This window comes from Pan paniscus, chromosome 1 (assembly GCF_029289425.2).
Source record: "Pan paniscus chromosome 1, NHGRI_mPanPan1-v2.0_pri, whole genome shotgun sequence".
In the NCBI taxonomy this organism is placed as follows: domain Eukaryota; kingdom Metazoa; phylum Chordata; class Mammalia; order Primates; family Hominidae; genus Pan; species Pan paniscus.
In genome coordinates, this window is record NC_073249.2 from 37,000,601 (window position 1) to 37,026,129 (window position 25,529).

The 25,529-nt window shown below is 44.0% G+C and overlaps 1 protein-coding gene across 3 annotated transcripts in view; it reads left to right on the forward strand.

Annotated features, from left to right (window-relative positions):
• PACC1 (proton activated chloride channel 1) overlaps nt 1–25,529 on the forward strand; it is a 51,537-nt gene that overhangs the window by 10,005 nt on the left and 16,003 nt on the right. For all 3 annotated transcript variants that reach the window (XM_003814181.5, XM_034946383.3, XM_063597293.1), the window contains exons 3-5: nt 17,958–18,167; nt 19,633–19,784; nt 24,935–25,077. In XM_003814181.5, the coding sequence (XP_003814229.1) occupies nt 17,958–18,167; nt 19,633–19,784; nt 24,935–25,077 (505 nt within the window). The remainder of the gene's footprint in view (nt 1–17,957; nt 18,168–19,632; nt 19,785–24,934; nt 25,078–25,529) is intronic.

Genomic DNA, 25,529 nt, shown 5'->3' on the forward strand with positions numbered 1-25,529 from the left:
CACACTGTGGCTCATCCCAGCACTTTGGGAGGCCAAAGCGAGCAGATCATCTGAGGTCAGGAGTTCGAGACCAGCCTGGCCAGCGTGGCGAAACCCCATCTCTACTAAAAATATCAAACAAACTAGCCGGGGCATGGTGGCAGATGCCTGTAATCCCAGCTACTCAGGAGGCTGAAGCAGGAGAATCACTTGAAACCAGGAGGCGGAGGTTGCAATGAGCCGAGATTGTGCCACTGCACTCCAGACTGGGTGATAGAGCAAGATTCCATCTCAAAAAATAAAAATACAAATACAAAAATTAGCCAGGAATGATGCATGCCTGTAATCCCAGCTACTTGGAAAAAAAAAAAAAAAAAGGAAGGAAGGCTGGCTGGTTTGAGAAAGTGGGACTACTCCGAAGGAAAGGTAACATGTAGGTGCAAAAGAAGGGGCTGGCTAGGGAAGGGAGATGACATGAGCAACTGTATAGAGATGGGAATAAAATAGGACATGTCAGAGATCATGAATAGCATGGTATGGTTGGGGCAGAGGGCTGGTGAGCAAAGTAGAGGGAGATGAGGTAGGAAAGAGAGACTTGGTCAGATTGTGGAGGGGTCTGAGTGTCAGGGTCTGTACATTATCTAGTAGGGAGCAGGGAGTATTTAAAAGGATTAGGCTCATGCCTGTGATCCCAGCACTTTGGGAGGCTGAGGTGGGTGGATCACGAGGTCAGGAGATCGACACCATCCTGGCTAACACGATGAAACCCCGTCTCTACTAAAAATACAAAAAATTAGCCAGGAGTGGTGGTGGGTACCTGTAGTCCCAGCTACTCGGGAGGCTGAGGCAGGAGAATGGCGTGAACCTGGGAGGCAGAGCTTGCAGTGAGCCGAGATCGCGCCACTGTACTCCAGCCTGGGCAACAGAGCGAGACTCTGTCTCAAAAAAATAAATAAATAAAAAATAAAAGGATTGGAACAGGACAGTAAGAGGAGTAAAGTGAGGATTCAGATGAATGTGGCTGGATTAAGGCAAAGGGAGACAACCATGCTGCGGCAAAGGCTGATGTGAGAGGGTGCTTTGCTGTAGCAGAGGGGGAGAAGGAAGAATCAAAGAGGATTCTTAATTTTGAAGCCAGCCAAACGGGAGAATGATACTACATAGAGATGGAGCCTAGAGAGGCAAATGGCTTAGAAAAGAAGATGGCCAGGTGTGGTGGCACGCCTGTAATCCCAGCACTTTGGGAGGCTGAGGCAGGTGAGTCACTTGAGGCCAGGAGTTCAAGACCAGCCTGGGCAATATGGCAAAACTCTGTCTCTACAAAAAACACAAAAATTAGTTGGGCATGATGGCATGCATCTGTAATCCCAGCTACTTGGGAGGCTGAGGTGGGAGAATCGCTTGAGCCCAGGAGGCGGAGGTTGCAGTGAGCTGAGATTGCACTGCTGCACACCAGCCTGGGCGACAGAGTGAGAGACCCTGTCTCAAAAAAAAAAAAACAAAAAAAAACCTATTTGTTGTTGGCATACGGTCAGTTGAAGTCGAGATGGCCCAGAGGCAATGACAGTTACAGGATGGACAGGAGAGAAGGGAGGGCTGGAGTTGTGCAACCTGGAGAAATCCCATGGGGGCAAGGTCACAGGGACAGATGGAAAATGAGCAGGGGGGCCATGAAGACTGAACCTCACAAACATCCCTGTTTGGGGGCCAAAAGAGGAGCTGGGGCTGGAAAAGGAGTTGAATGGAGGGCCTGGAGGTAGGAGCTGCAAGAAAGGAGGACAGTGTAGCAGAGATTCAAGTTAAGCACCCAAACATGCAGGGTTGTAAATCAGTTTTATTCTCTGGAATACATAATTCCATACCATAATGCACTAAAAGCTTTAGTCTATTCATTTCCTGTCTATCAAGTGAATCAGAACCAATTAGTATTCTGTTCAAAGGGAGAAATGACATCAGACATGCTAATAGAATAAGCACTTTCTTACATCAGAGATGTAATCAAACTGAGGAAAACCCTTGGTTAATTAGTCATTACAATCAGTTCTCCATAGAAACAACTGTATATAATGGGATAGACAAAAAATTCATTATTAGACCTTATCAAGATGAAAACCTTGGCTGGGCACGGTGGATCACGCCTGTAATTCCAGCACTTTGGGAGGTCGAGGTGGGTGGATCACCTAAGGTCAGGATTTTGAGACCAGCCTGACCAACATAGTGAAACTCCACCTCTACTAAAAATGCAAAGTTAGCCAGGCATGGTGGCTCATGCCTGTAATTCCAGCTACTCAGAAGGCTGAGGCAGGAGAATTGCTTGAACCTAGGAGGTGGAGGTTGTAGTGAGCCAAGATCGTGCCATTGCACTCCAGCCTGGGTGACAGAGTGAGACTCCATTCCCGTCCCCCTCAAAAGAAGACCTTTTGTGTATCAAAGGACACTATCAAGAAAGTGAAAAGACAGCCCACAGAATGGGAAAAAGTATTTGCAAATCATACATCTGATAAGGGACTGGTATTTAGAATATATAAAGAACACCTACAATTCAACAATAAAGACAAATAACTCAGTTTAAAAATGGGCAAAGAATCTGAATAGACATTTTTCCAAAGAAGATATACAAATGACTAGTAAGCACATGAAATAATGCCAACATCATTAGTCATCAAGGAAATGCAACTCTAAATCACGATGAGATAGCACTTCACACCCACTAGGATGGTTATAATTTTTAAAAAGTGGATAATAAGTTTTGGCAAGGATGTAGAGAGATTGGAACCCCCATACGTTGCTGATGGGAATGTAAAATGGTGCAGCTGCTGTGGAAAATAGTCTGACAGTTCCTCAAAAGGTTAACTACAGAGTTACCATATGGGCCAGCAATTCCATTCCTAGGTGTATATTCGTGAGAAATGAAAACTTACGTCCACATGAAAACTTACATCTCCAAAAAATGTGTACATGAATATTCATAGCAGCTTTATTTGTAATAGCCAAAAAGTGGAAATAAGCCAAATGACTATCAACTGATGAATGGATAAGTAAAATGGTACATTCACACAATAGAATATTATTTGACAATAAAAGAATGAGGAACTGGCTGGGTGCGGTGGCTCATGCCTGTAGTCCCAGCACTTTGGGAGGCCAAGGTGGGTGGATCACTTGAGGTCAGGAGTTCAAGACCAGCCTGACCAACATGGTGCAACCCCGTCTCTAACGAAAATATGAAAAATTAGCCAGGTATGGTGGTGCGCACCTGTAATCCCAGTTACTTGGGAGGCTGAGGCAGGAGAACCACTTGAACCCGGGAGGTGGAGGTTGCAGTGAGCCAAGATGGTGCCACTGCACTCCAGCCTGGGTGACAGAGGGAGACTCTGTCGCAAAAAAAAAAAAAAAAAAAGGAACTGATGCATGCTGTAACTTGGATAAATTTTTTTTTTTTTTTTTTTTTTTGAGACAAGAGTCTCTGTTGCCCAGGCTAGAGTGCAGTGGCGCCGTCTCGGCTCATTGCAACCTCTGCCTCCTGGGTTCAAGTGATTCTCCTGCCTCAGCCTCTCGAGTGGCTGGGATTACAAGCATGTGCCACCACAACCAGCTACTTTTTGTATTTTTAGTAGAGACGAGGTTTTGCCATGTTGGCCAGGCTGTTCTCGAACTCCTGACCTCAGGTGATCCTCCCACCTCAGAGTCCCAAAGTGTTGGGATTACAGGTGTGAGCCACCGCGCCTGGCTGTATGTCGAAAACATAGAGAAGTCAGACACAGCCACATATATGATGCCCTTTATGTGAAATGTTCAGAACAGGCAAATCCATAGGGACAGAAATTAGATTAGTGGTTGCCAGGAAAGGGGAAGTAACCACTCTTGGGTATGGAGTTTTTTTTTGGGTAATGAAAATTTTCTGTAGATAGTCGTGGTGGTTATACATCTTGTGAATATACAAAAAACTGCTGAATATATTTACTTTAAAAGGGTAAATTGTATGGTATGTAAATTATATCTAAAAAAGAGAAACAAAATTGACCACACTAAACAGAAAAAAAAGGTGGGCAAAAAATTCAGAATGCCTCTTAGCCTAATGCTCCCTGCAAGGTGGAGTTTCACGGGATTATGGCAGACAACCAAGCCCCCTTCCTCTAAATAGAGGTTCCATGATATTTTCAGTAACTGAATTGCCCGTCACACATCCCCTTAGTGGATGAACTTGCATTCTGGGGCAAGTTTGGGGTTTTGAAGGAATTCTGTCTTGAATTTTACAAAGCATATAAACTACCTTTCCCAGGAACATCTTGTGCATTATTTTTGTCTTCCTACTACCCTGAGTTTGCATTCATTTAAAGGATGATACTTTTAAAGCACATTCATCCAGTTTGCCACAAAAAGCCAGTGTTAGTTTTCTCACTACATAGTGCGTAGGACATTTTATCAAATAACGAGCACTGTTTTTTTTTATGATAAAGTATAATGGTGTCTAGTTTTGGAATTGGAGTGTTACTTATAGCAAGTGTGGAGGATAAGTAAATAGTTTTACAGTTTTTATTTAGATCACACTCCTATTTGTGGATCAAGAAGAGGCCTGTAAAGAAGCTAAACTTGGCTTCTGTGAGTAAAACAGAAGAGAAGGCTTTTGGTCAATGTTCCCATGAGAGTAATTTGTTCCAAGTACCTCTCCCAGATGAATTGCAGTGATAGAATTGGCATGTGATCTTCTTGTTTTATGCCTATTTTTAGAATTTTCAGGAACATGTAGGGAGAACTTCATCTCTTTCCTTAACCAAGGCCATCATGAAGGCAAAACATTTCAAATCATGTTTATCTGGCTTAATGCAGAGTGGACACACCTGTCCACAGATGCCAGTTATCGTTCGTCTTTATTATATTGTTCAGCCTGGATGTAGTATAGAGTTTGTCTTAGAAGTTTTCTGGGCCAGGTGCAGTGGCTCATCCCTGTAATCCCAGCACTTTGGGAGGCTGAGGTGGGCAGATCACCTGAGGTCAGGAGTTCAAGACCAGCCTGGCTAACATGGTGAAAGCCCGTTTCTACTAAATATATAAAAAATTAGCCAGGTGTGGTGGCGCACACCTGTAATTCCAGCTACTTGGGAGGCTGAGGCAGGAGAATCACTGGACCCCAGGAGGCGGAGGTTGCGGTGAACCAAGATTGCACCATTGGACTCTAGCTTGGGCAACAAGAGTGAAACTCCGTCTCAAAAAAAAAAGTTTTCCAGGTCAGGTACAGTGGCTGATGCCTGTAATCCCAGCATTTTAGGAGGCCAAGGCGGGTGAATTGCTTGAGTACAGGAGTTCTAGACCAGCCTAGGTGACATGGTGAAACCCCATCTCTACAATAAATAACAAAAATTAGCTGGGCATGGTGGCACGTACCTGTAGTCCCAGCTACTCAGGAGGCTGAGATGGGAGGATTGATTGAGCCTGGGAGGTGGAGGTTGCAGTGAGCCAAAAATCATGCCACTGCACTCCAGCCTGAGTGACAGAGTGAGACCCCACTTGAGTCCAGGAGTTCAAGGCTGCAGTGAGCTATGATCACACCAGTGCACTCCAGCCTGAGTGACAGAGTGAGACCGTGTCTCTTAAAAAAAAAAAAAAAAAAGTGTTTCAGACTTTTCTACTTGTTATGAAGTTATATTCTTTCAATTACATCTTTTATTAATGACTGTAATTGTAAAAATGCTCACAATTGTGTAGGGAAAGAGCATTGGGCTAGGAGTCAGGACTCTTAAGACTCTCTCATTCTGATTGTGCCAGTTACTGGCTGCGGGATCTGGATTGTTGTACAAAGAGTAGAGTTGGGCCAGATGGCCTTTTAGGTCCCTATCAACTCTTAAAAATTAGATTCAGATGTTATGCAACAAATCCGTCACTTCAGAGTTCCTTCAGTTTTATCTTGTGATCTTTTCAAACCCCGTTAGAATGTAGTAAGCTGGTACTCATTGCCACTGCAGTTATGAGCAGCTCATGACAGTGAATGTATTTTCACCCATCAGGTTTTGAAGTATACCCATGGTCCCATTTGGACCATGGGAGTTGGTTGTACCTTCCGAGCTAAATAGCTGTGGGTAGGTTCCTGTGCATAGATCCTGTGGCCCTGCAGCCCAGCTACAGCTGACTGCTCAGGGGTCAGCACCCAAGAAAGGGAAGCCATCTATAGGCTGGACTTGAAGGAGGTCAGTGTCTTGTGAGGTATCTGGTGGAACACCTTATACAGGATACTTTCTCGGGGATAATTTGAGTGCAAGACTCACGGAGAAGGACTTAGTAAAGTGGAGCAGGGTCATGAGAGAAACATGGAGAGAAGGCAGATAGCAAAGCCATGAAGGAGCAGAAATTGACACAGTGTCTATTAGCAATAGGTAGAGGCAAAAGTGAAATCAAACACAAAAGAGGCTGAGATGAGAAAGAATTGCCTTAATTCCTTTTGGACAACTAGAGCTGCTGTGGACCTTGGTAGCTTAGCTCTCAGCTACCCATTGGGTTTCCCCAGTTCTCACTTATCCTCGTACCTGTAGAGTAAACCTCCACTGCCCACAGTAACCTGTTCCTTAAAACCTAAAGGGGCCTCACTGACAGTTCTGGAAATTTGCATTTCTGTGTAAAGTGAAAACCTTCTAAAGTATTTTGCCAAAAAACAGCAAGGAACATTCACTGGTTTATAGTTTTACATGCTTGATTGCACTAATATTCTCTGATGGATTGAGTTAGCATGGCAAGACTTAGTTCATCTATTATTTAGGTTATTTATTCATTCGACAAACATGGAAACATTACATTCCTACTATGTGAAAGATACTATATTCTGCCCTGCCTCCATTTTATTTTCAGTGTATATCTTTTCAGATTTATTTTTCAAAAGAGATTATAGTTCTATGATCTTTATTTTTGCTATTTTCATAAATGAGCACTTCATTTTTTGAAGGGTAGAGGGTACATTCTGTTTCTTTGGTACCAGTAATTGTTACCATTGAGCAGGCACTGTGTAATGCATTTTGCAGCGTTCTGTCATCTGCTTCTCTCAAAAATCCTGTAAAATGGAAATGATTATTTTCTTTTTACATGAAAAATGTAAGGCTTTAGGAGCACTGAGTAACTTGTCTAGGATCATGGAGTAGTTAGTAGCAAAGCTGCAGCTGGAGCTCAAAACTCTGACTCTAAAGCTCATGCTCGTAACCACTGCACAGTATATCTGCTCTTTCAGTCAGAAAATAAATGAATAATGGAAACCAAATTATTTCTTCCTTAAAATTCTCCTTGTGGTTTAGGTGCAGAACTAACATGACCTCCTCCACAGAGTCTTTGCTGATAACTGCCCTTCTCCCTGTGCTTCCCATTCTTCCTGCAGTTGAAGGAAACCTCATGTTTTATATCCTTATATGTTTCTGAATTCTGTAGCACTTTGGATTAGAGACCATCGGTCCTCCATTTGATATCTCCCTGAAGCACCTAGTACAAAATCATGCATGTAGAGTTGGTGCTTGATCTTGTAGATGTAAAGAATGAATTATTTCCTTGTCTTTACCAACCCAGGAGACTTTGATAGTTCTGTGCTGAGCCTGCTTTTGTGCTTTAAATAAAGTAAAATTAAATAATTATGAGCAGATATTCTTTTGTGTCTTTGTATTTGAAATCTGCTATCAAAGCATATGGTTGGGTTTTATTCTTAATCCAGACTGACAGTCTCTGCTTTTTAATTGGACAGTTTAGTCCATTTACATTTGATGTGATTATTGATATGGCTGGATTTGGCTCTACCATTTTGCTGTTTTCTACTTGTCTTGCTGGGTTTTTTTGTTTGTTTCTCTGTTTTTTCTTTCTTGCAAGTTATAAACCTTACAATATTGTTGAGTAATTTCTGCTGTAGGCAGTCGTAATTTTTTTTTAAGTAGCTTTTTGTTTTACTCATTTAACATTTTCAGTGATCTTTACATCTGAGAGTTACCATCTAGTGTCAATTCCTTTTAGCTTTCAGAATTTTTCTTAGCATGCAGTTTAGTGCAGGTCTGCTAGTGATGAATTCTCTCAGCCATTGTGTTTCAAAATATCTTTATTTCATCTTCATTTTTGAAGTTTTGCTGGATAGAGAATTATACTGGTAGACAAAAAAATTTTTTTCTTTCAGCATTTGAAGATGTTCCATTGTCTTCTGGCCTCCATTGTTTCTGTTCAGAAATTAGTTGTCGTTAGTATCAGTGCTCTATATGTAACAGATAGATAGATAGATAGATAGATAGATAGATAGATAGATAGATAGATAAATAGATAATTTTTTTCCCTCACTGCCTTCAAGATTTTTCTCTTTTCTTTACATTAGCACTTTGATTATGATTTGCCTCGGGATGGTTTTTTTTTTTTTTTTTTTTTTTTAAGTTATCCTGGTTGGCGTTTATTGAGCTTCTTGGATCTGTAAGTTGTTGTCTTTCTCCAGTTTTGGGCCATTTTTTTTTCAGATTTCTTTTTTTTCAATATGTATATGTATATTTTTATTATACTTTAAGTTCTAGGGTACATGTGCACAATGCAGGTTTGTTACATATGTATACATGTGCCATGTTGGTGTGCTGCACCAATTAACTCGTCATTTACATTAGGTATATCTCCTAATGCTATCCCTACCCCTTCCCCCACCCCACAACAGGCCCCGGTGTGTGATGTTCCCCTTCCTGTGTCCGAGTGTTCTCATTGTTCAATTCCCACCTATGAGTGAGAACATGCAGTGTTTGGTTTTTTGTCCTTGCGATAGTTTGCTGAGAATGATGGTTTCCAGCTTCAGCCATGTCCCTACAAAGGACATGAACTCATCCTTTTTTATGGCTGCATAGTATGCCATGGTGTATATGTGCCACATTTTCTTAATCCAGTCTATCATTGTTGGACATTTGGGTTGGTTCCAAGTCTTTGCTATAGTGAGTAGTGCTGCAATAAACATATGTTTGCATGTGTCTTTATAGCAGCATGATTTACATTCCTTTGGGTATATAGCCAGTAATGGGATGGCTGGGTCAAATGGTATTTCTAGTTCTAGATCCCTCAGGAATTGCCACACTGTCTTCCACAATGGTTGAACTAGTTTACAGTCCCACCAACAGTGTAAAAGTGTTCCTATTTCTCCACATCCTCTCCAGCACCTGTTGTTTCCTGAATTTTTAATGATTGCCATTCTAACTGGTGTGAGATGGTATCTCATTGTGGTTTTGATTTGCATTTCTCTGATGGCCAGTGATGATGAGCATTTTTTCATGTGTCTGTTGGCTGCATAAATGTCTTCTTTTGAGAAGTATCCGTTCATATCCTTCACTCACTTGTTGATGGGGTTGTTTGTTTTTTTCTTGTAAATGTGTTGGAGTTCTTTGTAGATTCTGGATATTAGCCCTTTGTCAGATGAGTAGATTGCAAAAATTTTCTCCCATTCTGTAGGTTGCCTGTTAACTCTGATGGTAGTTTCTTTTGCTGTGCAGAAGCTCTTTAGTTTAATTAGACCCCATTTGTCAATTTTGGCTTTTGTTGCTATTGCTTTTGGTGTTTTAGACATGAAGTCCTTGCCCATGCCTATGTCCTGAATGGTATTGCCTAGGTTTTCTTCTAGGGTTTTTATGGTTTTAGGTCTGACATTTAAGTCTTTAATCCATCTTGAATTAATTTTTGTATAAAGTGTAAGGAAGGGATCCAGTTTCAGCTTTCTACATATGGCTAGCCAGTTTTCCCAGCATCGTTTGTTAAATAGGGAATCCTTTCCCCATTTCTTGTTTTTGTCAGGTTTGTCAAAGATCAGATAGTTGTAGATGTGCGGTATTATTTCTGAGGGCTCTGTTCTGTTCCATTGGTCTATATCTCTGTTTTGGTACCAGTACCATGCTGTTTTGGTTACTGTTGCTTTGTAGTATAGTTTGAAATCAGGTAGCGTGATGCCTCCAGCTTTGTTCTTTTGGCTTAGGATTGACTTGGCAATGCGGGCTCTTTTTTGGTTCCATATGAACTTTAAAGTAGTTTTTTCCAATTCTGTGAAGAAAGTCATTGGTAGCTTGATGGGGATGGCATTGAATCTATAAATTACCTTGGGCAGTATGGCCATTTTCATGATATTGATTCTTCCTATCCCTGAGCATGGAATGTTCTTCCATTTGTTTGTGTCCTCTTTTATTTCATTGAGCAGTGGTTTGTAGTTCTCCTTGAAGAGGTCCTTCACATCCCTTGTAAGTTGGATTCCTAGGTATTTTATTCTCTTTAAAGCTATTGTGAATGGGAGTTCACTCATGATTTGGCTCTCTGTTTGTCTGTTCTTGGTGTATAAGAATGCTTGTGATTTTTGCACACTGATTTTGTATCCTGAGACTTTGCTGAAGTTGCTTATCAGCTTAAGGAGATTTTGGGCTGAGACGATGGGGTTTTCTAGATATACAATCATGTCATCTGCAAACAGGGACAATTTGACTTCCTCTTTTCCTCATTGAATACCCTTTATTTCCTTCTCCTGCCTGATTGCCCTGGCCAGAACTTCCAACACTATGTTGAATAGGAGTGGTGAGAGAGGGCATCCCTGTCTTGTGCCAGTTTTCAAAGGGAATGCTTCCAGTTTTTGCCCATTCAGTATGATATTGGCTGTAGGTTTGTCATAAATAGCTCTTGTTATTTTTAGATACGTCCCATCAATACCTAATTTATTGGTGTTTTTAGCATGAAGGGCTGTTGAATTTTGTCAAAGGCCTTTTCTGCATCTATTGAGATAACCATGTGGTTTTTGTCTTTGGTTTTGTTTATATGCTGGATTATGTTTATTGATTTGCATATGTTGAACCAGCCTTGCATCCCAGGGATGAAGCCCACTTGATCATGGTGGATAAGCTTTTTGATGTGCTGCTGGATTCGGTTTGCCAGTGTTTTATTGAGGATTTTTGCGTCGATGTTCATCAGGGATATTGGTCTAAAATTCTCTTTTGTTGTTGTGTCTCTGCCAGGCTTTGGTATCAGGATGATGCTGGCCTCATAAAATGAGTTAGAGAGGATTCCCTCTTTTTCTATTGATTGGAATAGTTTCAGAAGGAATGGTACCAGCTCCTCCTTGTACCTCTGGTAGAATTTGGCTGTGAATCCATCTGGTCCTGGACTTTTTTTGGTTGGTAAGCTATTAATTATTGCCTCAATTTCAGAGCCTGTTATTGGTCTATTCAGAGATTCAACTTCTTCCTGGTTTAGTCTTGGGAAGGTGTATGTGTGGAGGAATTTATCCATTTCTTCTAGATTTTCTAGTTTATTTGCATAGAGGTGTTTATAGTATTCTCTGATGGTAGTTTGTATTTCTGTGAGATCGGTGGTGATATCTCCTTTATCATTTTTTATTGCGTCTATTTGATTCTTCTCTCTTTTCTTCCTTATTAGTCTTGCTAGCTGTCTATCAATTTTGTTGATCTTTTCAAAAAACCAGCTCCTAGATTCATTGATATTTTGAAGGGTTTTTTGTGTCTCAGTCTCCTTCAGTTCTGCTCTGATCTTAGTTATTTCTTGCCTTCTACCAGCTTTTGAATGTGTTTGCTCTTGCTTCTCTAGTTCTTTTAATTGTGATGTCAGTGTGTCAATTTTAGATCTTTCCTGCTTTCTCTTGTGGGCATTTAGTGCTATAAATTTCCCTCTACACACTGCTTTAAATGTGTCCCAGAGATTCTGGTATGTTGTGTCTTTCTTCTCGTTGGTTTCAAAGAACATCTTTATTTCTGCCTTCATTTCCTTATGTACCCAGTAGTCATTCAGGAGCAGGTTGTTCAGTTTCCATGTAGTTGAGTGGTTTTGAGTGAGTTTCTTAATCCTGAGTTCTAGTTTGATTGCACTGTGGTCTGAGAGAGAGTTTGTTATAATTTCTATTTTTTTACATTTGCTGAGGAGTGCTTTACTTCCAACTATATGGTCAGTTTTGGAATAGGTGTGGTGTGGTGCTAAGAAGAATGTATATTCTGTTGATTTGGGGTGGAGAGTTCTGTAGATGTCTATTAGATCTGCTTGGTGCAGAGCTGAATTCAGTTCCTGGATATCCTTGTTAACTTTCTGTCTTGTTGATCTGTCTAATGTTGACAGTGCGGTGTTAAAGTCTCCCATTATTATTGTGTGGGAGTCTAAGTCTCTTTGTAGGTCACTAAGGACTTGCTTTATGAATCTGGGTGCTCCTGTATTGGGTGCATATATATTTAGGATAGTTAGCTCTTCTTGTTGAATTGATCCCTTTACCATTATGTAATGGCCTTCTTTGTCTCTTTTGATCTTTGTTGGTTTAAAGTCTGTTTTATCAGAGACTAGGATTGCAACCCCTGCCTTTTTTTGTTTTCCATTTGCTTGGTAGATCTTCCTCCATCCCTTTATTTTGAGCCTATGTGTGTCTCTGCACGTGAGATGGGTTTCCTGAATACAGCACACTGATGGGTCTTGACTATCCAATTTGCCAGTCTGTCTTTTAATTGGAGCATTTAGCCCATTTACATTTAAGGTTAATATTGTTATGTGTGAATTTGATCCTGTCATTATGATGTTAGCTGGTTATTTTGCTCATTAGTTGATGTAGTTTCTTCCTAGCATTGATGGTCTTTACAATTTAGTGTGTTTTTGCAGTGGCTGGTACCAGTTGTTCGTTTCCATGTTTAGTGCTTCCTTCAGGAGCTCTTTTAGGGCAGGCCTGGTGGTGATAAAATCTCTCAGCATTTGCTTGTCTGTAAAGTATTTTATTTCTCCTTCACTTATGAAGCTTAGTTTGGCTGGATATGAAATTCTGGGTTGAAAATTCTTTTCTTTAAGAATGTTGAATGTTGGCCCCCACTCTTCTGGCTTGTAGAGTTTCTGCTGAGAGATCAGCTGTTAGTCTGATGGGCTTCCCTTTGTGGGTAACCCGACCTTTCTCTCTGGTTGCCCTTAACATTTTTTCCTTCATTTCAACTTTGGTGAATCTGACAATTATGTGTCTGAGAGTTGCTCTTCTCGAGGAGTATCTTTGTGGCATTCTCTGTATTTCCTGAATTTGAATGTTGGCCTGCCTTGCTTGGTTGGGGAAGTTCTCCTGGATAATATCCTGCAGAGTGTTTTCCAACTTGGTTCCATTCTCCCCGTCACTTTCAGGTACACCAATCAGACGTAGATTTGGTCTTTTCACATAGTCCCATATTTCTTGGAGGCTTTGTTCGTTTTTTTAAATTCTTTTTTTCTCTAAACTTCTCTTCTCGCTTCATTTCATTCATTTGATCTTCCATCACTGATACCCTTTCTTCCAGTTGGTCGAATCAGCTACTGAAGCTTGTGCATTCATCATGTAGTTCTGATGCCATGGGTTTCAGCTCCATCAGGTCCTTTAAGGACTTCTCTGCATTGGTTATTCTAGTTAGCCATTCGTCTAATCTTTTTTCAAGGTTTTTAACTTCTTTGCATTGGGTTTGAACTTCCTTCTTTAGCTTGGAGAAGTTTGATCGTCTGAAGACTTCTTCTCTCAACAGATCAAAGTCATTCTCTGTCCAGCTTTGTTCCGTTGCTGGTGAGGAGCTGCGTTCCTTTGGAGGAGGAGAGGCACTCTGATTTTTAGAATTTTCAGTTTTTCTGTTCTGTTTTTTTCCCCATCTTTGTGGTTTTATTTACCTTTGGTCTTTGATGATAGTGATGTACAGATGGGGTTTTGGTGTGGATGTCCTTTCTGTTTGTTAGTTTTCCTTCTAACAGTCAGGACTCTCAGCTGCAGGTCTGTTGGAGTTTGCTGGAGGTCCACTCCAGACCCTGTTTGCCTGGTTATCAGCAGCGGAGGCTGCAGAACAGCGAATATTGATGAACAGCAAATGTTGCTGTCTGATCGTTCCTCTGGAGGTTTTGTCTCAGAAGGGTACCTGGCTGTGTGAGATGTCAGTCTGCCCCTACTGGGGGGTGCCTCCCAGATAGGCTACTCAGGGGTCAGGGACCCACTTGAGGAGGCAGTCTGTCTGTTCTCAGATCTCAAACCCTGTGCTAGGAGAACCACTACTCTCTTCAAAGCTGTCAGACAAGGACATTTAAATCTGCAGAGGTTTCTGCTGCCTTTTGTTCGGCTATGCCCTGCCCCCAGAGGTGGAGCCTACAGAGGCAGGCAGGCCTCCTTGAGCTGCGGTGGGCTCCACCCAGTTCGAGCTTCCCGGCCGCTTTGTTTACCTACTCAAGCCTCAGCCATGGCAGGTGCCCCTCCCCCAGTCTCGCTGCCGCCTTGCAGTTGGATCTCAGACTGCTGTGCTAGCAATGAGCGAGGCTCTGTGGGTGTGGGACCCTCTGAGCCATGCGCGGGATATAATCTCCTGGTGTGCCATTTGCTAAGACCATTGGAAAAGTGCGGTATTAGGGTGGGAGTGGCCCGATTTTCCAGGTGCCATCTGTCACAGCTTTGCTTGGCTATGAAAGGGAATTCCCTGACCCTTTCTGCTTCCCGGGTGAGGCGATGCCTCACCCTGCTTCGGCTCACACTCGGTGCGCTGCACCCACTGTCCTGCACCCACTGTGTGACAAGCCCCAGTGATATGAACCCAGTACCTCAGTTGGAAATGCAGAAATCACCCATCTTCTGCATCTCTCTCGCTGGGAGCTGTAGACTGGAGCTGTTCCTATTCAGCCATCTTGGAACCCAATATCAATAGTCTTTTTTTTTTTTTTTTTTTTTTTTCTTTTTGAGATGGAGTTTTGCTCTTGTTTCCTAGGCTGGAGTGCAATGGCGTGATCTCAACTCACTGCAACCTCCACCTCCCGGGTTCAAGCAATTCTCCTGCCTCAGCCTCCTGAGTAGCTGGGATTATAGGCATGCACCACCACGCCCAGTTAATTTTTGTATTTTTAGTAGAGATGGGGTTTCACCACATTGGCCAGGATGGTTTCGATCTCTTGACCTTGTGATCCGCCTGCCTCAGCCTCCCAAAGTGCTGGGATTATAGGGGTGAACCACCACACCCCCGGCCTCAGATATTTTTTGTGACCCATTTTCTGTCTCCAGTTACATGTCACTACACTGCTAGATACTGTAACAATTTTCTGGGCTCCATTTAGTTTTTTTTTTCCTTCAATATTTTCTTCAAATTGGATAGTTTCTGTTGATTAAACTTTGAGTTCACGAACTCTTTCTCTGCCGTCTTTTGCTATTAAGCCTATACAGTGAACTTTTTATTTCATTTATTTCTTGTCAGATCTGGAATTTCCATCTGTTTTTTTAAATTTAATGAAACATTTTTACAGTGGTTAGATACACATAATGTAAAACTCATCATCTTACTCATTAAAATGTAGAGTTCAGTGATATTAAGCACTTTCATATTGCTGTGCAACCATCACCACCATCCATCTCCACAATGCTTTTTCATCCTGCAAAACTGAAATTCTATATATTTGGCCATTGTTATTAGTTTCTATTTCTCTATTGATCTTGTCTTTATTCCTTATTCAGATATTTTCCTTTAAGTGCTGTAAATTTTCTCTCTGCTAAATTGCAACACTGGGTCATCTTGGTGTTGGTTTCTATAGATTGCTTTTTTTCTTGAGTACAGGTCACATTTTCTTGTTTCTTAGCATGTCTAGTGATTTTTGATTGAACACTGGACATTATGAATGATATAGAGATTCTGGATTCTGTTATGATCTTCAGAAGGGTATTTTTTTTTCTTGGCATATTGTTAATATGGCAAGATTTAAGCTCTAAACTCCTATCTCCACTGCATTAGCCGTAGTTGAAATCTCCATGCAGTTCTTTCAATTTCCAGTTGTTACTTTTTGCTGGCCCCCCCTGGGTTCTCCAGCCAAGGATCTGAACATATATTTAGTTGCAGATTTGGGAGTTTCACCCCCTGTGTGGCTCCCTCCCTTTCATGGTTTTGTCTTAACTTTCTGGCTGCTCTTCTAGCCCTGAACTTTGTCCCTGTCACTCTGAACCATGCCTTATAGGGATTGGCATGTATTCTTAGGCAAAAAGCTACAGATGTATAAATCTCACCAAGTACAGTTCTTCTCTTTCAAGGGTAGCCTCTCTTTCAATTTCTACCTGCTTTTGATCATTCTCCCAGTGCCTTCAAATAATTTAAAATATGTTGTCCAAAGTTTATAATTGTTTTCTGTGGAAGGGTGATGTGACACTGCTACTCTGTCACTGTTGGAAGCCAGATGCCAAGCAGATACCTTTTGGGGCTTACATTCAGATGCTTCCCTTGTTCTCAGCCTTGTGCTCAGCTGGGCTGTGGAGGAAATAGGGCTTCTTCTCAGGGAGCTCCATTTTCAGCTGAGGAGCAGAGAGGGCACAGGCAGCCCTGTGGATTTAGTCAGCTCGGACTGCTATAACAAAATGCCACAGTTGAGTGGCATAAACAACAGAAATTTATTTCTCACAGTTCTGGAAGCGAGAATCCAATATCAAGGTGCCAGCAGGATTGAATTCTGGTGAGGCCTTTCTCCTTGGCTTGCAGACGGCTGCCTTCTTATTGTATCCTCACATGGCCTTTTTTCCTGTGTGCATGTGCTCCTAGTGTCTCCTCCTCTTATAAGGATTCTGGTCATATTGGATCAGGCCTCATCCTTATGGCCACATTTAACCTTAATTATATCCTTGAAGTCCCTGTCTCTAAATATAGTCACATTGAGGGTTAGGGCTTCAACCTGAATTTGAGGGTGGGGGATACAGTTTCGTCCATAACAGAGATTAATGTAGCTTCCAGCCTCAGGATTTTGTGAGGGAGGTAGAGGAGACAGAGTTGTGTTGTACCAATAGCATCAGGACGTGTTCAATCAGTCACCATGTAAATGCAGAATGTTCCAGGCATAGCATGAAGGGCTAAGGATTCAGTTAGGGATAAGACTGGCCCCATCCCTGCCCTCATGGAACTCACAGCCTAGGAGGATAAAAGATGTATAGACATGACATTGCAGAGTGATGAAGTAGGGGACGTACAGGGCTCCCTGGGAACACTGAGGAAGAGGTGCCCAAATAAAGGTTAGGGGTCAGGAGAGGCTTCCTCAAGAAAATGTCTTTCTTTCTTTTTTTTTTTTTTTTTTTTTTTTTTTGAGATGGAGTTTCGCTCTTGTTGTCCAGGCTGGAGTGCAATGGAGTAATCTCGGCTCACTGCAACCTCCGCCTCCTGGGTTCAAGCAATTCTCCTGCCTCAGCCTCTTGAGTAGCTGGGATTACAGGCATGCGCCACCACGCCCAGCTAATTTTGTATTTTTAGTAGAGACGGGGGTTTCACCATGTTGGTCAGGCTGGTCTCGAACTCCCGACCTCAGGTGATCCTCCCGCCTCGGCCTCCCAAAGTGCTGGGATTACAGGCGTGAGCCACTGCGCCTGGCCAATAAAATGTCTTTCTAAATTAAAATGCTTCCATGGAAGGATGGCGTGACCAAGCTACTCTGTCACTGTTGGAAGCCAGATGCCAAGCAAAAAGCTTTCGGGGCTTAGGATGAGTGAAGCATCAGCTGTGGAAGAAAAGAAAATCAAGCAGAGGGAATGGTAAGTGTGAGGGACTCCCGGGTTGAGAAGGGCACTCCAGAAGAACAGAAAGTCGATGAGTAGAGGTGGAGCTAGAGCTGGGAGAACTGGGGAAGTGGAGCGGTGAGGGATAAGGCCAGAGAGGTAGGTTGGGGCCAGCTCACTTGTTGGATTGTAACTGCCTATCCCTCTAGAGAGTAAACTCCTTTTTTCTGTTCTTTTTGTTTGTTTTTTGCTTTTTCTTTTAACATTTTTATCGTTTTTTATCTTTTATCTTTTGAGAGCAAACTCCTTAAAGACAATGAATAAGTCTCCTTCAGCTTGGTGTCCTCTACCTGGCAGAGAAGCTGTGTAGTAAATGTTTACAGGTGCCCTTTGTTATGATTTGTGGGGTGAGGTGGAAAGGTTGGGCGTGCAGGTGACTTCACCTCCTTGGTGAGGCAGGCAAGGGCCTGGAGGTTGCTGGCCATCTCTGTCTGTACCTTGTCCCTGTGCCCTGGGTCACATGGTGTTTTGTTGTTGTCAGGCCTGGACAGCGAGTCCGCCTCCAGCAGCATCCGCTTCAGCAAGGCCTGCCTGAAGAACGTCTTCTCGGTCCTACTCATCTTCATCTACCTGCTGCTCATGGCTGTGGCCGTCTTCCTGGTCTACCGGACCATCACAGACTTTCGTGAGAAACTCAAGCACCCTGTCATGTCTGTGTCTTACAAGGAAGTGGATCGCTATGATGCCCCAGGTAGAGCCTGCCCCTGGGCCAGGCATCAGGGCCCCAGATCTAGGGTGTCAGCTGGCAGATACTCCCTGAGCTGCCATTGTATTTGTGGTACTACGGGCAGGGCAGAGGAGTCCAACCAAGCATAGTCTAGGTATAGAGTCTACGCCCAAGGAGCTGCTGTTGGGAGTGTGTTACGTGCTGAGGACAGAAATGGACAGAGCCTGGAGCAGCTACTGCAGGCTACTAGAGGGGTCAGGGAAAGCTTGGCAGAGAGGTAGGATTTGAGATGGGCCTCGAAAAGCACATAGATGGGAAGAGAGTGTCTTTGGGATGGGGATCAGCAGAGCGAAGGGGTGTCTAGGGAGGCAGAGGGCTTCTCTGGAGAGGATGAGACTAACTTGGCTGGGGCCAGAGGGCAGGGATGAGGAGAAGCAGGAGTCAAGGCTGGACTGTGGGGTGGGGAGGATGGCAGGGGAGGCGAGGCCATTCAACCCTGCCTGGAGAGGGACTCCCAGGCCACACTGGGTATACCTGTCTCACTGGGGTGTCTGGTCCCTGAGTGGGGAGTCCACTCTGCTATAGAGCAGGCTATCTGCTCTGGGCTGCAGGGCTGGCACTGGATGTTCTAGGGGCTGTAGAGTAAATGAGGAGGCATGAGCTGTGTGACTTGGGCCCTGTCCACCCAGTGTGTGCCACCTGTTCTGCCCACAGATGCCCCTGAGTAACCTGTGGGAGGGCCTGCTCACGTGGCAGAGCCAGAGTCCGGGTGCCCTCTCTCTGGGGCTTCCTGCCAGCCTCCAGCAGAGTCAGGTGTGCTGGTCATGGCTCCTCTGCTCATCTCTTCCTGTCTTGTGTTTGTCCCTCTTCTCTGTGTGTCTGCTTGAGTCTTCTTTATCTGTACGTTTTACTTTCTCTGTCTGGTGTCTTAGTGTCTCTGAAGTCTGTCTGTCTCTGATGCCATGTGCTGCTGTCTTAGCATTGCTGCCCTTGAGGCTGGACAGCTACTGTCAATAGAGGTGCCTGGGCTGGGAAGAGGGAGGGACTCTTGGGATGTGACTTGCACACTTGGGGCTCCCAGTCTAAGAGACAAAATGAGTTCTGAGGAGTTCCACAGTTTAGAGCCTCCCAGTGATTCTGCAGGTGGGTGTTGGCCCAGAGGGATGGCACAGGGGCTGAGTCAAGAGACACTCCTTCGGAGGGTGTGGAGCGGGGCTCTGAGGTGGAGTGGGTTTTGATGTGGGCATCAGGGCGGCTGGATCCCAGGTTGGCCAGGGGCTTACTGAGGAGGGGCTTGTGCCCTCTGCTAGAGTGGGGCTTTCTGAGGCCAGGGGATGTGGCTCCTCACCCTCTGAAACCCTTTTCTTCTCCCTTCCCTGCAGTCCTCCAGGGAGTCCAGAATGTAGGTTGTTGGTAGGTGTGAGATGATTTCAGGGATGTGGTCAGGAGTGTGATTTCTGACACTTGCTTTTCCTGTTTGTGCCCCCAGGTATTGCCCTGTACCCCGGTCAGGCCCAGTTGCTCAGCTGTAAGCACCATTACGAGGTCATTCCTCCTCTGACAAGCCCTGGCCAGCCAGGTGACATGAATTGCACCACCCAGAGGATCAACTACACGGATCCCTTCTCCAATCAGACTGTGGTAATTCCTGTCTGCCTGAGCTGGGTCTGGGCAGCTGCTCCGTTAGCCCCGCAACCCGAGGCCCCAAGTTTCCTTTTTCCTAGGAGTCCTTCCACTCACTCAGTGTGGGGCCTTAGTCCCCAAGGAGACATGCGGCTGTGCCATGTGGACACTTGGCTGTGGTTGGCTCACTTGCATTCAGGGAGGACAGTGAGGCCTCCAGCCTTTGCTGAGTAATGCTCAAGGATTCCTGACAGTGCGGTGAGACCCTGTCCCCAATGGAAGAATGACAGGGCTAAAGGGTGGGGCTGGTGTGATATAGCGAAGTGGGTCCCATACCTGACCACTTGACAGAATTGCCAGGATACTTTTTGAAAATATGAATTTCTAGGTTCCATGTGAAGCCAACTGAATTATAATTCCTTAGGTGGGGCCTGAGAATCCATAGTTTGAAATAAATATGCCGGCGTAAAGGAGCGTCGGTCTGGAGACAAGGACTCCTGGGCCCTGGGCTGGCCATGCTGTCGTGCACAACACAGCACGGCTGGGAAGGATGACTGAGGGATGGGGTTAGGAGCGCCCTGGAGGAGTGGCACTGCACGGGGTTTCAAAGACAGGGTCGGCGTTTTGTATTGATTTACATCTCATCTTTTTCATTTCATATCCTTGCTTCAGAAAGCATTGAAAGGGGCTACAATAGTTTTCCAGATGAAATTGGGAAGGAAAGGTTTTCTAGGCAGAGGAAATTGCACCATGACCTAAAGGGAAGAGACGACATGTTGTACTTGTGCCTCTGGGCACAATTGCAGTTGGTGGGGAAATGTTTCATAGGGTCAGGAGCCCTGGAAGACTGGTGGGTGATGAAGCTGTGGACAGAGTAATGGCCAGATGAGAAAAGAACATGCATCGTGCTGTAGAGCCACACTTGCTCCCTTGGGTAACAGGGAACTGTTAGTGGGTTTTAAGATGAAAGAATAACACTAATATTTTTTTTGTTAGTATGTGAACGCTAGGCCCCCTCCTAAAATCCTGCTGAAATGATTCTCTAAGGAATGAGATAGAACAGACTAGAACATCAATAATAGCTTTGCACGTGAAGAAAGGATATCACCAGTGGACCAGACATTTTGAGGAACTGGTATAAAGCATAAAAAACAGCTTGGGCCAGATTGGTGGAGCAAACAAATTAGAGCAAACCCCTAACCCAAAACAGATGAAGGAGAGACCTGCTGTAGAGGTACAAGCTTTCCTTCCAAACCCCCAGCTTGGAATCAGCACCGTTAGAGAGCAGGGTAGTCATTACTGGACTGCCTGTTGGCTGGGCCAGACACACCCTATACCCTCCCCAGGTATGCAGAGCCGCTGGGGATGGTTGCCTCTGGGTAAAAGACCCTGGAACCATTCTCTACAGAAGCGAAGGGAAGATTCTTTGTGTAGGCATAGGAAACAGAGCAGACTTCTACAATGGAAAAGGAGAGAGAACTAAAGGAAAGGACTCTTCCCAGAGTAAAACACACTGGAATACTCAGTGTGCTTCCACAGAGCATACTTAGCTTTCCCATGCAAGGGAGAGGCCTATTAGAGAAACAGAAATTTACTACTTTGGAAGAAACCAAAACCCAGACCTATACTAGTCAACCTAATCCTTCATTCATAAATAAGAATGGAGAATTAATGGTCACCAGACATTTGCATGAAACCAACGACAGAAAAGGACCAAGATGAACAAATAGAATGGACTCTAGAATAGGGAAGTGGAAGCTAATTAAAACAAAAAGGAAAGCAACTTTTAAACAATTCCAATGTGGAGTTATATGTATAATAGAAGCTCTTTGTCTGGATTCCCAGCTCCCTTCATCTCTCTGTAAAACACGCTAATGAAAACTCGTGGCTGCTTCCGTCCCACCAGATGCCTATTCTCTGGATGCCCTCCTCTCCTCCCCCAGTTGAAGGGTATGCTTAGGAGGAGTCAGTGAGGGTCATTTCCAAACCTGTGTAGGCCAGTTGCACTTGTTACAGTAGTTACATAATTCGACTAAAGAGTGTAAAAACCCTTGAAATAAGGGCACAAAGAGAGAGTTGTTTTTATGGAAATGAAGTTGAATGCAGCTACTGCCCCCAACTCTGAGTGTTGGTTCATCTCCTCCATCAATTTCTTGAAGTCCACAAGCTATAAACTAACGGAGAAGTTATCTCCTCCCTATCCACCAAGTTTCCTACCCAAACCAGCGTATAGCAGTGGAGGAAGAATATGATGAGAGCAGTAGAGCTCCCATTTGGAAAAGGAAGAAGGGGAAGGGCCCGCAGCTCTGCTCTGCAGCAGTGGTGGAACCCTGCAGGGTGGGACCAGTGAGACGCCTTCTTGGCATGAAGTAAGCTCCTTGGTTTGAACCTGTTGCTGCCCTCAGAAAGAGACTCCTGTGTGCTCTGGCCTCGTCCCCTGGGAGCTTCTGCCTTGGTGGTAATGCTCTGTGGCCATATCTGAAGTGGACATTAGAAAATACGCCCTCCCTGGTGGCTGCACAGCTTGTGCCACTCACTTCCTGCTTGTGTGAGCAGCTTTAGTGCTAAACAATTGCAAACTTGGAGGGCGGCTTCTTACCCGCCTCCTGCCACTGCCTATGTTTGCAGTGAGATTTCAGAAATGTGTAGGCTTCTGGCTGTTCGCATCTAATCAAGTCCATGTGAAAGTGACCCCAGTCGAGGGTCTCATCCTGTTGTATTTGTAAAATCTTCGGAATTTTGATGATTTTCTGGTGCTTTCTTTCATGCTCTCAATTTAATGGTAGTTATTTTTTACCAAATGCTCTGCTCCGGCACAATAAGGTTTGCCACCTTTCCAGCCTGCGGGATCCTTATCTATTTCCTTACTGCCCGCCATTTTCCCACTGCCCAAATGTTTGGCTGTTCCCTCATTTTGATTTTTTTTGCAACCATAAAACACTCCAGCCGGGCGTGGTGGCTCATGCCTGTAATCCCAGCACTTTGGGAGGCCGAGGCGGGTGGATCACGAGGTCAGGAGATCGAGACCATCCTGGCTAACGTGGTGAAACCCCGTCTCTACTAAAAATAAAAATAAAAAAATCAGGCGTGTGTAGTGGCACGTGCCTGTAGTCCCAGCTACTTGGGAGGGCAAGACAGGAGAATCGCCTGAACCCGGGAGGCGGAGCTTGCAGTGAGCCGAGATCATGCCAGTGCACTCCAGCTTGGGCAACAGAGTGAGACGCCGTCTCAAAAAAAAAAACAACAACACTCCAGTGTCAGCTAACAAATTGTGTATTAGTCAGAGTATAGGCTAAGCTACCAAATAAAAACAAAACCCGCAAATACAATGGCTGAGATGAGGGAGAAGCCTCCTTCTCTCTCTGAGAACAGTCCTGGCATGCAGGCCGTGTGGCGTAGTGGGCAGTACTGCCTCATAGGATAGTCCAGCCATGACTTTTGTCTTGTCACTGTGCTGTCCCCTGGGCATTGTTCTGGTCCATGTGGGCTGTGTGTGTGTGTGTGTGTGTGTGTGTGTGTGTGTCTGTCTGTGTCTGTGCACATGCCCAGGCCTGGGAAGGTGGAGGGCAAGCAGTTCCCTTTTCAGGAAATGGGGTGGAGTTGAATGAGTCCCCTTTTCTTTCGCACATTAGGAACTTTATCACGTGGCTACATTTGAGGGCAGAGATGAGGCTCCAGCAGGGGGAGTGGATTCTGCTGAAATCTGGGTTGGGAAAGCCATTCTAGTACTAAAGGAAGAAATGGATAATAGAAACCAGGGACAGTGCTTTCTGTTGCACACTTAAAACAAAATGGTACAGAAAGGTTGAAAAATAAATAGATGGACAAAGCTGTCTTGAGAAGATGCAACGAAAACCAGAAGTGACAATATTAATAGTGTGAAATTCCACGTGCAAAAGTTTGCAAGAAGGATGTTTAATATTGATAAGAGGTTCAACTCCATACTCTCCACTAAGACGACTGAACAGTTCCAAAACTTTATGTACAAAACAGCATGACATTTATATATTTTAAGCAAAACCCGTTAGAAGTAAAAAATACCATCACTTTAGAGCACGATTTAAACACCCCTCTCAGAAATTCACAGATCAAATAGACAAAAACTAGAAAGGATAAGAATTGAATAGTGCAGTTAATAAATTTAGAGTATGTATGTGTGTGTATACATGTGGGGGCACAAAACTTTGTAACTGACAGTGTACTCACTCTTTTTCAAATCTCTGTAGAGCATTTATAAAAGTTGATGTAAAAGACATTTTTTTCTAAAATTAATCTATAAATTCAGTTTCTATCACAGTTAAAAGTCCCAATGAATTTTTTTGTGGAACTAAGCAAGCTAGTCTTAAAGCATACTTAGAACACGTTCAAAAATAACCAAGACAAGTTTGGGGATGGGGAAGAGTAGTAGGGAGGGCACCTTCCCAGATCTCAGAACAGTGGAAAAACCACAGGAATCAAAGTGGCACAGTACTGGACAGAGACAGACAAATGTGTGGGCTCTGCTAGGGCCAGAAGCAGACATAGATATTGGTTCTGCATGGAATTTAGTATAGGATAAAGGAGGGAGGGGAAGAGGCTTCAAAACCTGTCTCTATGCATTGTTTGGGAAGTAGGAGTTAGAGCCCTATTTCACACTATATACAGAGCTTAAAGCCAGGTATATAAAGTATCTAAATGTAAAAAAGATTAAAAAGTACTATAAAGAAATAGAGGAGAATATTGATATAATTTTGGCTTTCCTCGCAAGCAAAACCCAAAGCCGTAAAGAAAAGGATTTAAGGTTTTACTACGTTAAATTTAAAGTTTCCATAGGACAAATGACATTGGAAACAAAGTTAAAAGAAAAATGACAGACTGGAAGAAAAGATTGGCACACATAACAGATGAAAGTGATCATCCTTGCTAAATTAAGAGCTTCCATAACTCAACCAACCAATGAGAAAAGTGGACAGAGGATGAGCTGCATTCAGCTCTGGTTGGGCATCATATGGGGAAAACTCCCCAGGAATGAGCATGAGTCCCAGCCCAGTCCTGTTCTTGGCTAGTGGTCCCTTTGGAGACCACTGGGCAAGGAGCTATGGACTTTCCAGTCAGTACTTCTGCCCTCAGACCCAGAGGCCTCTGTGTGCTCTCCCAGGACTGAGTCTCTGTCCTTTGTCTCTCTGCAGAAATCTGCCCTGATTGTCCAGGGGCCCCGGGAAGTGAAAAAGCGGGAGCTGGTCTTCCTCCAGTTCCGCCTGAACAAGAGTAGTGAGGACTTCAGCGCCATTGATTACCTCCTCTTCTCTTCTTTCCAGGAGTTCCTGCAAAGGTGGCCTTTTAGAGTTCACAGTGGGCTTACTGTCTACTTTTTATCTTATTCCAGCTGTGTATGTCCCAGGGCTAGAGACGGAGGGGTGAGGGCAGGGAAGGGAAGGGGCATTCTCAGATGACCCACTGGCCCAGGAAGGGACCTCATGAGCTTGGCCGGTCCACTCAACATCTTATCACAAAGTTAAGCAAATCTGGTGTGGAGGAGCATGCTGGCTCTCCATGCACATAGTGCTGGCTGGTTCTAGAGAGATCATTTGGTCTCACCATTGCCTGGGGCTGCTGAGGAGTAGGGGAAGTTGCCTTTGATTTGTAAGTCCCTTTGAGAGCAAGTTCTTGTGTGGTTCCTTGGTTTCCCCCACAGTGTGCACAGGAACCACATCTTGCCCTTAGTGCGGGCTTAATGTATGTTTGCCTGAAATACAGTTGGTCCTTGAACAACTTGGGGTTTGG